Source organism: Magnolia sinica, chromosome 15 (assembly GCF_029962835.1).
Source record: "Magnolia sinica isolate HGM2019 chromosome 15, MsV1, whole genome shotgun sequence".
NCBI classification, from domain to species: Eukaryota; Viridiplantae; Streptophyta; class Magnoliopsida; order Magnoliales; family Magnoliaceae; genus Magnolia; species Magnolia sinica.
Genome location: NC_080587.1, coordinates 6,229,636 through 6,245,486, shown reverse-complemented (window position 1 = coordinate 6,245,486; position 15,851 = coordinate 6,229,636). Strand labels below are relative to the sequence as shown.

Here is a 15,851-nt window from a genome sequence, read left to right as displayed (position 1 = left end):
AGCGTGACAAATCAATCCCTTTATCTCATTACCAAATTTACTTTGAGGCGGGACAACTAACCACTTGCTTTAAAGGCTTGAACAGATAAAGCTTGACAAATCAATCCATTTATCTCACCCAGGCCTCTCATCCCATGAGTTAAGTCCTTGGTTGATCTGAGTCACTCACACCTCACATGGGCCACCCACCACAAGTGTGCCCCTACATCCCACAAACCAAATACAAGCCTAGCGTGAAAATTCTGCTGCATTAATCTCTTGATGAAGAGTAACCATTGTAGTGAAATCCCACGATTGTGTGAGTGGATGGTGGGGGTGTGTTAAAAAAGAACAAAACAAAACAAAACACAACACAACACAACACAACACACCCAAGTCACTCAACTTTGCTAAGCACATATGCACATGCAAAGAATCATAGATCATGCCAGCCTATTCGAGACCCCCTTTTTTTTTTTGGGTGGATAGGCAAGTTCTTGAATTTAACAGAAAGCCCATCAGCTTACCAGTGTAAAGAGCATGACTCGGTCCAAATTCTTTTACCATATTACAGTACCATTTCCTGTGGGACTAGGTGGACCCACCTATGAACATGGTGACCGTCAGATATAGGCAAAACCCGCTGTGGACTGTTCATGCCTACAAAATCACCGCGCCAGATGATTAAAGTCGTTCCATCAAGGGTGCAGAAAACTAAAATGGCATGCCCATCTTTATTATTATCATTCATTTCACGTGCACATAAATGGATGGCTTTGATCATCTGATCATAATGATTTTGAAATCATGATCAATCAATTTTGACACCTACTGACAATGTGTGAGCAATCAAAGGTGGGTCTACTTGGAATTTGAAACGGAACAAGGTAAGAAAAATATACATCGGATCATAGCTACTATTTCAGTCTATGTTGCCCATTCCCACCATACCCACTCGGAATGGAGCCCAAGACAAACATAACCATTCAATTGTCCATCGACAGTACAATTAGAAAGTTAAAAAAAATGTTAAGGGTCCAACTCAACTAGCCAGGTCAGATAGTGGGATGCACCAATAAGCCCAGATCCAATACAGAGCTGTGTACGTTGACAATGTGCATCTACGCTTGTTTTTAAGTGCGTCTAAGTGACGGTGGTGCTACGCATATTGCATTTAGATGAACTTAAACATACTAACAAACTGTATTTAGACACACCTTGACACATTTAAATGCACTTAAGATGCGCCCAAACACACATAACTGCACTAAGATGCATGTTTGTACCCTAAAAAGCTCTGTATTGGACCGGCCTCTGGTCTGATTCAATCGGTGCAATTTTTCGGCTGTGGTCTGCAATTTGGACACATTTGAATTGTCACACTTAAATGACACGCGTGACAATCAGTGGATGGCTTGGCACCATCCAATAAATGGACCTTAACAAACAACAAAGTCCCAAAACACCTTGGAAATGCATGGAAAGCAAATACATCAATATAAAGTTACAGGTACACATGAATCAGCAGCATTACATGACTGGGTGAAGTAAGAGAGTAGAGCGCAGCTACAGGTGCACTGACACAAAGAAGAACAAAAAAGACAAGCTTAATTAATAATATAAAACCATGAGGTTTGCCTAATGTTACAGTAACCAACAACACAACATTAATTAAAAAGCAGAGGCCAGGGCCAGGAATCTTGGTTTATAGGATTAAAACTGCCTCTGCAAAGAAGAAAACCCAATCCTATCATGTAAGGGGTAGTCTTCACTAAACTTACCATTGTTTCTATTGGCCAACTGATTCAGTCTTCATTTGCCTAATAACCATAGTTGGTGCCATAAACTGAACCGTAGCCTCCACCTGCATGGCCGGCAGGTCCAGCATTAGAGGGGGGAGAAGCATACACAGAGCTGTGCGTCTGATAAGAATTGTATCCTGGATCGGCGGAGCCCATTGGATTCTGTGAGCCTCCAGCAGCATCAGCCATGAAATTCTGCAGCAAATAACAAATACAAGCTTCTTTATCAGCTAACAGTACACAAAAAAGAAAAAGAAAAAAGATGCGGACCTGATTGCCTCATTAAAGAGCAGTATCAACAGCCAAAAATACACATGGCATCCTGGGATAAAACCTCCAAAGAAAAAGCCTTGAAAATTTCACAATGAAGAGGGATAGGAAGTGGGAATGGTTGGCAGCGAGAAGGCATTAAGTAGGAATCATCATCATAGCCTTGTCACAGAAGCTTTATGAATTATATTTCACCGTCTGCTCCTATAGATAAAATGATTGGCAAAATAGGACTCCTACAGTGGGACCCCGAATAGCTGGGGCAGAGCAATAACAACAAGAAGGATGGTGATGATGACAATGATGATGGGTCAGGGCAAAGAGATATTCCATCACACAAAGTTTCCCCTACTGACACCTTTAGGTAAGGTTTAAGTGACATCATTCAGCTTCTCCGCCAAAATGGGTAAAAATACACGGACTTCATCTAAAGGATGAAATCAATCTGCCGTGGTTCTGACTTTTGATGAATGTCATGAAACTATTCCCTTACTGCTGCTGGGACTTGCATCATGAAATGCATTTATTTGTTGAAGACCAAGTGATGAGGACACCGCAGTTTACAGAAATGATTCCTTGTCGACATGCATTAAGGGCACTAGAAATCGACACAATGAGCGAAACTAGTTTTTAGTTATCATTATTGTTGGGCCCACGCGGACAGTGTGGTAGGATATATTTATTGTTATGGTTGTGGATCAAACAACGCGATTGTATGACCGAATCGGGGAGTTGAAACACGAAAACCAGCGGCCAACCCAAATTAATTACATAGAGAAGACAAGCCAAGTCACTTGATCTGACAGCGACGATAGTATACATGCAAAGCGCAAGAATCAGGGTAGGATTAGCAGGGATTACAGTGTCTCTATACACAGGTGACTATACGATAAGTGACTACCACACTAACACACAACCTCTTAAGCTCTCAAAGGCTTGCCCTAGACCCGCATAACCACACCGGACAGAGACAATCCTCGATTTAGAATCCCTCTACCAGCATATGCACTTATCCTCTTATCGAGTTCAAATAACAAATCCTATCACAAACGTTCTTCGAAGTTTTTCAAAAATAATAAATTATTTACATATATAGTTTTATGAAAGCAGTTTGCAAGTCATCATTCCACAAAACTAGACAATGTCGCAGTGGATAAATCTCAAAGTGCATAATCATGGTCCTAGGAACCTAGTGTCACTACCAAGGGGTCTTTCCCATGTGACTATGCAATTCAAAATTGACCAAGTCGCTTTCCTAACAGTACATCCTAGGCCAAATCAATCATGAACATCATGTTGTACGCTAAAGTAGCGGCACTCAATCTCATCCCTCCTATATGCAAATGTGGGGTAACTAAGGGCATATGGGTCACTCACTAGACCAGCCTGCTCACACAATGCACTGACAAGATTGGATCAATCACCATTAGATAAATTGGCCCTAGAGTGGAGTCCAACTCGAAACTCCGAGCACGCGGTCACTCATCCACGCCGCAAAGTAGACATTAACAGGCATATGATGGACCTACAATGCACAGGTCCCGTCTAAAGCTTGTGAGTCCTTACTTCTCACCTAGCAACTCCTAACCTCAAAAGGCCCCGCCTAAAGCGTATGAGTGCTGGCTAAACAACTCATAACCTGGTTCTATACACGCCACGACATCATCAAGAAACTGACGTCACCCCTAAAGTGGGTGGGTGTTGGCTTATTAACTCCTAACCCACTACCACTATGAATGTCATTCGACTCCCAAAGTCTCATCTCTAGTAACTCAAAGCTATTCACTTTGTGGTGGCACAAGCTAATGAGCACCAACACATACAAAATATAACTGAACGTGCACAGCGTATATGAAAAGCAATTTTAGTAATGATAGAATTAGAAACAAGGAATTAGTTAACATTGATGATTAAAAAGTTACACAACTCGATCACTTCTGAAATCTTGGGTCAATAATCCACTAAAGTAGAGAGATTGAAATGCTTGTTGCCCGTAGATTCAAGCGGGGTGGAAGAAATGGAGATGTGCCTCTAGAGTTTTATATCGCAGTGTATCACTCAAATTGAAAAAGCAATTATATAGGATCGCTATAAGACCGGCCATGCTTTATAGGACAATATTGGGTAGCTAAGGAACAACATGTTCATATGATGAAGGTAGCTGAAATGAGGATGTCGAGATGCATAAGTGACGAAACAAGGATAAAATTAGAAATGAATGCATTAAAGGGAACTTTTTTTTACACACCCACACCCACACACATACCACAATGGGTACTCAAACCCATGGCCTCTGTGTTGAAACTCTTGTAAGTCTACCACTGAGCAATGAGTAGAGACCCAATAGGTAATAAGATGTGGGAAAGCAGACTAGGATGGTTCAGTCATTGTAACGGAGGCCAAGAATTTTTCCGGTTAGGAGTGAGTTTGTACAAGTTGAAGGCTCCAAACGGGAAAGGGGAAGGCCCAAAAGGATGTGGAGTCGAGGTAGTAAGAAAAGACTTGATGACCAATGGTCTAACTTAAGTTATGGCCCTTGATAGAGTGGAACAGAGTAACAAGATTCATGTAGCTGATCCCAATTAATTGGGATAAGGCTTAGATGATGTTGATGTTCTTATTAGTTATTTTTGGGATTTCACCACATAAATATTAGAAATATATAATTACCTATAATATTTTAATATATCATTACTAGTTATTTCTGGGATTTCACAATGTAAATATAAAATTAATTTTAAAATTTTAAAATATTATTGCACACCAGAAAACCAGGCTTCTAGAAAGCACTACAACCACTGCTAATTTGTTTCCAACACCTATACACATCAAGTGTCCAAGTTGCATTAATTGAAGGTAGAGAAAAAAGAGATCACCCAAGATTTGCAACATTCGATTAGAACTACTACGATCAGTCACACACTGTATCACTATCACATGATTTACTTGCATTATTGAAAACCGAGAAAAATCAAGCAGATGATGGACTCAAGGAGAAGATAGAAGGAACAATGCTTGCCTGTATCAATTGCTGAGCAGTTTGGACTTGTGTGGCAGTTCCATTGATCTCAACAGTCATTTCGCTCGGCGCACCCCTCGATTCTTGTATTGTAATGGTTGCACCACTGGCACGACGAATATAGCTAATACTTGCACCAGCTGTGCCAATTACAGCATCAGCATATGATAGTGGAATTTGCATGTGCTGAGTCATCTGTACATGAAAAACCAGCTTAAATATAATGCAATGGAGATTCAGAGAATTTAGAAACTATTGACCTTCTAATCTATCTACAGAAAGAAACAGATGAAATTGACAACATAACAGTCATTTTTTAATGTTTTGCTAAACATGCACACTGCCTCTCCAATAGCACCTCCAAATGTACTGTGGTTCATGTGAAAAATCCCAGCAATCACCAAGTGGACCCCACCATGTACATGACCTGGTCCAAATTTCAGGCAGGTCCACCATCAAGTCTGCCACTTATGTTCATTAATTGTGGACCGCTGGCAAATTCCTTTAATCTGTTCCTTGCTTTTGCCCACTTAACAAGTTGACCAGCTTGACTTTTGGGTCAGGCCATCTACACACAGATGGGCCAATCTGATGAGTAGATTGGACGTTCCAAACACGTGCAGGTTCACATGTGTGGCCACACAGAGGTGCATCATGCATGTGGGATTATAAAAGCTCTCTCTCTCTCTCTCTCTGACAAATACAACATAAAAATGCATCAAAACAGAAACTACCTGAGTAATGATTGGTTGCGGCAGTTGCGCGCTTGTCGGGGTATGAACCCCCATGGGTGGCATGTCTCTTCCAAATGGAGGAAAACCCTGTCGAGGCTGTCTGTCTGGAGGAGGAAGGTCAGGTGGTGGGTAATAATTATCATGTTGCCGTGGAGGCATGAATTGAGGATTACCCCCAAAACCAGAACCACCAGAATGCGTTCAACAATACATTGTTGCTATGAGGAATTACATGGTCCAATGATAAGCATGGTATCCCTTAGGTGTTCTATTTTTACATCATTGATCTAGACTGTAGGTCCGATAGGCCCCACAATGGATAGACCATGCCCCTAAATTCTTCTTCGTAGGATGACCCAACCCCAGTATTGGTGACTATAACTAGTTAGACGCCAACATTCCACAACCCATTGAAAAGGCAGCCAAAGGTTTGAGTTGCTTAACTCTTTTGCTTTGGAAGAATTTTGGGGTATGGTCCATCCAAAATGGTGCTCATCAAATCATTATGGGCTGAACATTGAAGTGACTGAACCAGCGGTTCCATTAATACAAACTGAAGACTCGAGGATGCGATGCATATTCTTGCATCGAGGATCATACAATTCCTCCGCCACTATTACTAGTTGAAATTTGAACTTCCATAAGATATGTGCTCTTGTGCATCCAAGGGGATGATATTTCCATTTTCTGTGGGGCTTAAGATCATTTTGTCCACTTCTTGCCATGATTTGTTCTTGAATTTGACATTTCATAGATATGTGCATTACTTCATCTAAGTAGGTGATATTTCTGCAGGTAGCTGAAGATTATTTGGTCCATTTGTTCGAAGACGGAATGATTTGTGCCTTCCATGCAAAACGTGTTACGCTTAGTAAGTTTGCTTTCTTAAAAATGATCCATTTATCTTTTTGTTGATTCAAATTGAACTTCTTACATGCATGAAATTGTGCTCAGATCTCCACACATTATATGCATTGTTAAGAACTGTGTCTACGGTTAGAGCCTGTGCCTTAATGGTAGACAGTGCATTTCAACATTGAGGCCTCATATGTGATAGTGAATGTGATAGTTTGGCTCAGTAAAACTGCAGTCTGGGGTGACTGGCTTGGTAAAATTGGCCTGAGAGTGTTCCTGTCTGTGTTGGAGACAAGTGTGAGATCCAATCTGCCCCATCTTGAAGGTTTGGCCATGTAGATGCCTTGGCCTAAAAGCTAGGCCTGCCCACTCAAAAGGTACGCCTCAATGTTAGAAACAAATGGACAGCGAAGGAAAACTCAATGTTAGAAACAAATGGATAGCTCAGGAAAACTTAATCATTTGTCTTAGCCATCCATTTGTTTTGTAAACTATGGGCAGCCTGCCAAATTTGTGAATAGGCATGATTATTCGACAAGGTATCTACACTATGGGAGCCACCTAAGGGACTGAAAGGATCATGCACCCATATGGGACTCCCGCTTTTATGGGATGGCACGTCCTAATGAGGCCAAGACCATGATCAATGCCTTTTCAGCTTGATTAGGGCTAGGGCTTAGGTGATCAGGGCCTGGCCTGGCCCTAGGCTGACGCATTGACACTAGGGCTGCAACTTGGGTACGGGACAACCTGAACCCAACTGACCCAACCTGAGTATGGGTTGGGTCATCAAGGTCCTTGAGTTGGGTTTAGAGGTGGGCATCGAGTCGAGTCAGACCGGATTAAGTCCGACTCGACTCGATTTGGTTTTTGCAAGTACCTAACCCGAGCTCGATTCGATTCAGGACCGAGTCCAGTAGGGCTGACTCGATCCGAACCGATTCCTTGCTGGCCTGACTTGAACCGAGTCCGACTCGGTCAGGGAAACCGAGTCGGATCGAGTTGAGTCCGTCTGGTTAATTCGGATTGGGCTGAGTTAAGCCGAGCTGGAGAATCTGGTGCTAGAAAGGAAATAGGAGGGAAATCGGGAGAGAGGAGGAGAGAAAGAATGAGAGGAGGGAAAGAGGAAGATAAAATGGAGGGAATGAGAGGAAGTCGGCTCGGGTTGTGGTGCCCCATAGGTTCATCTGGCGGCGCCGGCTTGGGTAGGGTTAGGGTTCGGGTAGAAGAAAGGTAAAAATAAAAAAGAAAAAAGAAAAGAAAAAGAAAAAGAAAAGTAAAATTTGACCTTATACTACCCGATTCCAATCCAGATCAGATTGGATTAAGTTGCTAACATGACCTGAACTCGACTCTGTTTGGCGTTGGATCCGAGTGGGTCTACTCGATCTGACCTGACCCTGGCTTTCGGTTCGGGTTGGATTGGATCTGACCGGTTCGGTTGAGTCAGATTCAACGAGTCGGGTCGAATCCTGCCTACCTCTAGTTGGGTTCAGGTTGAAAAATGCCAACGACATTTGAATTTCAGTTGACTAAATTTGGGTCGGTTTAGGTTGGGTTGGGAGTAATCACATTCACATGTAATTGGTCAGGTTAGGTTGGGGTGGGGCACCTTGTGTTGGAATTCTGATAAGGTTAGCCGTCAGATTGCAGGTTAGGTCCTCTTGATGTCGGGTTGTGCTTGGGTCGACCCTCAACCCAACCTGCCCAAGTTGCACCCCTAACTAACACCCCGGTTGCAGGCCTTGTGCCCCACTTGATGAGTTGACCACCTTGATTTTTGGGCTAGTGCATCTTCAAGGTTGGCCTCTCTCATGACTGGATGGATTTTCAGCCAGGCCAAGTTTATAGCGGGTCCTGCCTGATGAATTTTGGGCTGCAGCATGTTAGCACATATGCTTTGAATAAGCCTCTTCTCACACAAGTCCAGTTAGCAAAGATCACGAAGGCTAAATTGGCGGACTATTTGGAATAAGGCATTTGGCATTCATCAGTAGCACATGCCTCTTTTAATTGCTAATCTTCTACCTTTTGATTCATGTTACTTGTGTCTATGAAATGTTGCACCAATATGGGATTAGCTCTCTATGTAATTGGATCATATGGGTTATCTAAGATCTTTATTAGGAGATGAACCAGAAACATGCAACACATTATACCCTCATTTTCATGAAAGTAATGATGATTACAACGGATTACCAGTGGAACTCATATAATGTTCCATGTTATCCATGTAGAGCTAAAGTTGGCAGTATAGCACTGACCATTCGAGTAATAGATGTTAACTAGTTCTTCGTGTGTATATCTCGGCTCATCTACATGTGGTGCATGTGCAAGATCCACCCATCAATCTGTAGGCCCTTTTGTTTATATGCCCTAGCCCAAAATGTGGCCGTTCCAATCAATAAGTACCAACACACTGAAAAAATTCAGCGGCTAAAAGAAAGTTGGCCAATGGTCCACATTCACCGTACATGCATGCAATTATGATCTATTGATGATAAAAGGAAGAAAAGGGTGGAATTAAGTACATTGCATGAAAGTGAACCTTGCTTGACAAACTTAAGGCTGTGTTTCGACTGGAATCTGGAGAGAATTTTCGTACAAGGAATTTCAGGGAGAATATGGAAAAAACAATGATCGTCTAATGATTATTTCCATGAATGATGTTGAAAAGGGGATTCCCTATTTAGGGCCTTGTTTAGATAGCAAGCGGAATCCTTAAATTCACTACACAGCACCCACTTATTTTCTTGTGCTGAGAATTCACTATCCAATAGTCACCTAGTTTCTTGTGCTGAGAATCCTGTGAACGAGTGTAATGGTCGCTTTGTGAATTCATGTATCCAAACAGCCGATTGTCCTTTTGGTGGAAAACAATTTCCATTTCCACATGGATTCCCTGTATCCAAACACACCCAGCATACATTTGGGATCAAGAAATGGAAATGAGGATTTAGCACATTCATGAATCTGCCTGGAATTTGGATTTGGCAAATCATGAAGTTCACTGTTTGGTAACCCAGCTACAAATCCATGGATTTTGGGAGCATTAATTGCAAGGGAAGAAATTTTATTGCTTTTGGGAGTCTTATTTTGTGATGTGGCCTAATAATTTTTTAGGAGGGAAATTCCTTTTGGGAAAATTCATGGATTTGGGAAATCCTGGAATCCCTGATAGTTGCAATTAACAGATTTTATAAATCTATGGATTTGTCAAGGGGCAAATTCCTGAATATAGAAATCTATCTTGTAGAGCCCCACCACATAACAAGCCTTCCAGCTTATGTCACAGTGTCGGACCCAACTTTACCCTGAGAAATTTTTACTTGGGGATTCTAGTCCAAACACAGCTTCGAAATTTCATATTTGGATCCAGCCAGCTTGTACAACCATACATCATGAGCCCTTCTCATTCCATTTCATATTTTCATTTACTTGCAATTAAGCTTTAAGCTTCACTCATTGCAAATGAACCTGACCATCTTTTTATATTCATCTATATGCCTAGTGAGGAAAGATATTGAGTTGGCGAGACGTATCGGCGGGAACAGGTACTTTTGAAGGGACCTTGTACATGTTTTGTGGCTGTCAATGTGTTATTAGATTGTATTTCTAAACTTCAATACAAATTCAACAGTCTCTAGGCTAACTACTGTTGTGGCATTGCAAGAAATTCGAAACATGATACAGATTTCTTGTAGATTTGGGAGTTCATGAGAACGCACCTGGAAGAAATTTGAAACCTCTTTGTTGTAATCTGAATGTTTGAATTCTCTGAGTTGTATCAGGTTAATCTAACGGCCATTATGCATCAAAGGCAAGATCTTGTTGGATATATTTTTTTTATGGATATTTAGATAAATTCCAACCAGCCATGTGCATATGAAGCCATCCAATAGGAGAAAATCAGCCTGGTATGCTTATCAGGTAGGCCACACCATAGAAAATAATGTATATAGGCTGATATAATAAAAATACAGGTGGGACCCACCTGATGGGTTGATCAAACAATCCCCACATTGGGCCAACTTTTCGGACTGTTTGGTTGTTGGGCTGCATGATAGGATGGAAATTATTTGCTGGTTGGACAGTAAATTAGCAATCCAACTGGTGGGACATGAACATCTCTTTTGGAAGTGATTGAATGTAATGTAAATGCTTGCATGTTCAGCCTCCTATTTCTTTGAAGAACTGGATTTTGAGGATTATCTGGTCCTGATGCATTGCATTATGATGGTGCCTGTCTGTATGTAGTCCGCACAAGGATTATGGTTCGGACATCCAAAACTGTTGATCGGATGGGCCACACCTTGGATAGGTTTTGTCCCAGAGGACCCCCAGTCTACCAATGGATAGGCACAGAAAACAAATAAATAGAGAAAAGACCAAATATTTGGATGGTTAGGATCTTTTTATTTATCTGGGATCATGCACATATGTATGACATGATATATATCACCACAAGAAACAGTGACATCTATTTGTACACATATAAATTGGAGCAGATTCGGTCAGGTTGGGGTAACACTGAGTGCTCTTAGGCAGTGCTGTGGCATCATTTCATTGGCCTGCCAGATGTTTGTCAGAGGGGCCCACCAACTTTCAAAAGGTTGTCGGGTCATGTTTGGCAGACCAATGAAATGGCACCATGTCACTGCTTCATAGAACTCAGTGTTACCCCATCCTGACCAAATCCCCTCCAATTAAATATCATTATGCTTTAACACACAAGTTGGTCATCCATCATTCAATCTCTGTACATGACACACATGTAGCAGGTGCAGCCCCCTCATCTTCCGGGCATGCTATAGGTAGGTGTATACCAAAAAACTCAACGGTCAGATGGTCCTGCATGCATATCAGGTGAAGATCCACTACAAAGCCTGGTAGGTTAAGCTTAACCTACAATGTGACGTGTGGGGCCTACCATGATGTGTGCATGACATCCAATCTGTCCATCATGAATGGACCCTCATGTTCTCCATGGTGCCCAAAAATCAGGCTGATCCAAAACTTAGGTGAGCCACAGTGTAAATCATTAAGAAAACTTCTAAAATCACATGGTGTGGCCCAATTGAGTTTTGGAATGGCCTGATTTGGGCTGTCCATTCATCCAGGTGGGCTGCACCTTCTGAATAGATTGAGTGGCATATACAAAACATGGTAGGCCCCACAATCAAGAAGGTTTTTGATGGTGGGTGTTGCCATCCCAACTATTCCCTGTGGTGTGGCCCACCTGAATTCTGGATCGGTCTGACATTTCCATTCAAAGGAGAACATGAGGGAGCACACATGAAAGATGGATTGGATGTTTTGTGCACATCACAGTGGGCCCCACACATTGCATTGTAAGTTAATCTTAACATACAAAGCTTTGTAATGGATATGGCCTCTATCCTAAATATCTACTCTTACATCATCACTCATCCAATTGGTGGCTGCTATTATCCAATCAGTGTGATGTTGGGGGCATGGCCCACCTACAGTAGGTCCAGAAAGATGAACAGTCAGATTGGAATACATGAATATATGCAACATACATGAAAGGAGCCCACATACAGGGACACAAAAGCTGGTGGTTGCTCTAGGAGTTGGATGAGGAAGCAATCAAATCCTCACGCAAGCTTTTTAGATGAGAAAGGAGTCTCTCTCTTGGTGGGAGCATCTCTTTGATCACAGGAAAATCTAGGAAATTTCTGAACCATGCATGGAGAGATGGCATTTCATTTTCATCAACCAACTTCAGACCAGTCACTACTTCAATGAGTGGGACCCAATAAGAGATCCAACCGTTGGCTATATCCAAATACCCTATCATCTCTCCTCCAAAGAACTTGTTTCCATTGAGAGCTTCTCCTAGAGTCTTCAGGCTCTCTTGGGCTTCTTTCAGTGCTTTCTCTTGGGCTTCTCCTGTCTTGGATAGGACTCCCACAATGGCTGGCAAGCACTGTGAAAGGAAAAGAAATCGTATGATTAGTGTTTTTTTCTTAGGGCTCTATAGTTTTTACTTATGGTGGGGCCCAGTGTGGCTGAGTCACTATACAAAGGGTGAAGATTTCTCTAGAACAGTGAATTTAATATCACAAAATGGAAAACATAGATCTATGCCTAGAAAAATCTGGAAAAAAAACAAAGAAGAGGAAGGGCAAAAAATATATATGAAGACTTAAGTTTTGGTAGTTTTTATATAAAAATATTCCAAATTTCTTTAAAAATATATTAGGTTTTCTTAACTCAGTTGATGAGTGCATAAAGAAAAGATATCACATCTTATTTTAAAAAACAACCCTTAAAAACAATAAATAAAATTAATTTTGTTGGTGAAAAATCTATTTACAAGGCTTTTTCATGTTATATATATGCTCTAAACTTTTTCAAAATAGTAATTTTAATTAAAATATTAAAAATTTATAAACTCACTCAGACTCTTTCTCATGATTCAAATAATTACTTTTAAGTTATTTATAACTTTTCAAACTCTAAATTATTTTTAAAATAGTAAAAGCTGAAACTTACTAACTAAAAACTCAAAATTAACTTCTAAAACCACTGTTACATAGAAAAAGACCATTGGTTTCCATATGGGAAACAACTAATGATTGAATGGTTAGGATTTTTCTGTAGACTCACCGGATGGACGATCCAGATTTTGTGGGTGGAGAAAAAAATTTACCTGCAACGGATCCTTTCCGTTGAGATAATACCGAAGCTTAAAATACATAAACAAGTGTGGAAAAACTTACCTTGTCATCAGAAAATCTGGCCCAAAAACGTGCTATGGCCCTTTCACAAGGATCATCTGTCAGGAACATGCAATCCTCGTTCCATGTTTCATCGATGTATTCGAGTATAACGAGCGATTCGACGATCGGCCGTCCGCCGTGCACAAGCACTGGAACCTTCTTATAGATTGGATTGTACTTCAAAAGCAAAGGGCTCTTGGTGTAATGATCTTCGTCGATGTATTTGTACTTGATTCGTTTGAGCTTCAGTGCCCATTCGATCCGGAGTGCCATCGGTGCGGGCCACATCCCGAACAACGTCACTTCATCTCCTTCCATCTCTCTCTCTCTCTCTCTCTCTCTCTCTCTCTTCTAAAATGTGTTTCTGTGAAATGCTGGACCTTTCAACGGCTTTCTATCGTGATTTCTTTTCCTTGTTTGATTTTTCTCGGGATTTTGGCTTAAAAGTCAGCCATTTCTCACCACAGGTGCATATCAAAAAAATGTACAGATCGACTTGTGGGGCCCACCATGATGTTTTAATTACATCCAATCATACCATCATTTGTCTCCCTATTTCTGGGACGCGGATTTCCTGCTAAAGGCTTTCGTAGTAAGTTCCTGCGCTGGAAACTTAGGTGGGGTCCACCATGATGTTTGTGAGAAATCCACCCCGTCCATCCGTTTTTTGAGATCAGTTTAGGACATGGGCCCAAAAATGAGCCGGATTGAAAACTCAAGTGGGCCGAAAACGTGAGGATTGAATGTCCACAGTTTAAATATTCGTGGGGCCACAGAACTTTTGAATCAGGCTAATATTTGTGTTTTCAGTTCATCTCAGTAGGAATGACGTTGCGAACGGTATGGATGGCATGTTAACATTACTGTCGACTCCAGGGAGGTTTCAACAGTAGGAATTTCGCTGCCCACCTTTTCCTTTAGTGCGGCCCACTTGAGTCTTGGATCCTTCTCATTTTTGGTCTCCCGAACTAAAAGGAGCTCAAAAAACGGATGGGGGGTAGATTTCTTACAAACATTATGGTGGCCCCCCCTAGGTTTCCAGCGCCGGAACTTCCTGCGAACTCAAAAATCAGGTGGGGTCACACCACAAATAAACAGTGGGCCAGCGAGTTTTGTATTCCATCTAATCCATTAAAAACATGCATCCAACTAGGATGAACGGACAGTCAGAAAGATCAGGCCATTCCAAAACTCAGTTTCAGGCATGAATTTACATGGCATGGCCCACGGGAGTTTTAGATCAAACAGTGTTCTGGGACACAAGGAGATTAGGAGGGGACGCACATGATGGAGAATTGGATGTTATGAAAACATCATGGTGGACCCCACACTTCAATTTGTCCGTTAAGCTTAACACACGTTTGTATTGGATCCGGCCTCCCAAACCAACGAACGTCTAGGAAAAAATAAAAAATAATAATAATACTCTGTATATTGTGGGCCACCGAAGAGTGACATGGTCTGATTCTTTAGGTTGAAAATCTAAGCATCATTAGCAACCTTATGAAAAGCTCCAATCTCAACACGTGTTTCATATTTGCACGTGTGCCTTCATGTGGATCCGTATGGTCAACATGCGTGTGGAATTAGCAAACCTCTATGCTTAGATGTGCTACTATTCAACGCCTGCTACAGGGGTGTGAAAAAGACCCTGATTTCCATTCAACCAAATTTCCAGACGACTCGTTAGGAAATTGGCTCGTGAGCTTGACTCGATCCTGGTAAACAATACTAATTTGAGTTATTCGTTAACTCAGTTAAATCGACACTTCTCATGGTCATTCAAACTGAGTCCCTCACACGAATTTCAATATTGAGGTCATGAGTTTACTTTGACGGACAACTAATCACTTGCTTTAAAAGCTCGAACGGATAGAGCGTGGCAAATCAATCCCTTCATCTCATTACCAAATTCACTTTGATGCGGGACAACTAACCACTTGCTTTAAAAACTTGAACGGATAAAGCTCGACGAATCAATCCATTTATCTCACCCAGGCCTCTCATCCCATGAGTTAAGTCCTAGGTTAATCCGAGTCACTCACACCTCACATGGGCCACCCACCACAAGTGTGCCCTGCATCCCACAAACTAAATACAACCCTGGCGTGAAAATTCTGCTGCATTAATCTCTCAATGAAGAGTAACCATTGTAGTGAAATCCCACGATGGTGTGAGTGCGTGGTGGGGGTGTGTTAAAAAACAAAAAAACAAAAAAACAAAACAAAACACAACACACCGGAGTCACTCAACTTTGCTAAGCACATATGCACATGCAAAGTATCATAGATCATGCCAGCCTTTTCGAGACCCCCTTTTTTTTTTGGGTGGATAGGCAAGTTCTTGAATTTAACAGAAAGCCCATCAGCATACCAGTGTAAAGAGCATGATTCGGTCCAAATTCTTCTACCATATTACACTACCATTTCCTGTGGGACTAGGTGGA

The 15,851-nt window shown here is 41.5% G+C and overlaps 3 protein-coding genes across 4 annotated transcripts in view; 1 reads left to right on the top strand and 2 right to left on the bottom strand.

Moving 5' to 3' along the window:
- LOC131226763 (histone H3-like centromeric protein CENH3) overlaps positions 1 to 10,405 on the top strand; it is a 28,993-nt gene extending 18,588 nt beyond the window's left edge. The window contains exons 6-7 of one of the 2 annotated variants that reach the window (XM_058222475.1): positions 6,600 to 6,675; positions 10,171 to 10,405. In XM_058222475.1, coding sequence (XP_058078458.1) covers positions 6,600 to 6,675; positions 10,171 to 10,223 — 129 coding nt within the window. In that variant the 3' untranslated portion in view covers positions 10,224 to 10,405. Of the gene's footprint in view, positions 1 to 6,599; positions 6,676 to 9,915; positions 10,090 to 10,170 lie in introns of those variants that run through there. The other variant, XM_058222473.1, reaches the window with a different exon arrangement.
- Positions 1,454 to 5,995, bottom strand: LOC131226764 (flowering locus K homology domain-like). Its single transcript, XM_058222476.1, has 3 exons — positions 5,805 to 5,995; positions 5,071 to 5,265; positions 1,454 to 1,976 (listed from the first exon to the last, which is right to left on the bottom strand). The coding sequence occupies exons 1-3, from the start codon at positions 5,961 to 5,963 to the stop codon at positions 1,800 to 1,802; spliced, it is 531 nt and encodes a 176-aa protein (XP_058078459.1). The 5' UTR covers positions 5,964 to 5,995; the 3' UTR covers positions 1,454 to 1,799.
- Positions 10,406 to 12,114: 1,709 nt separating the features above from the next.
- On the bottom strand, positions 12,115 to 13,779 carry LOC131226761 (glutathione transferase GST 23-like). Its single transcript, XM_058222469.1, has 2 exons — positions 13,406 to 13,779; positions 12,115 to 12,609 (listed from the first exon to the last, which is right to left on the bottom strand). Exons 1-2 carry the CDS (start codon positions 13,721 to 13,723, stop codon positions 12,247 to 12,249), a joined length of 681 nt encoding a protein of 226 aa, XP_058078452.1. The 5' UTR covers positions 13,724 to 13,779; the 3' UTR covers positions 12,115 to 12,246.
- Between the last annotated feature and the right edge of the window lie 2,072 nt (positions 13,780 to 15,851).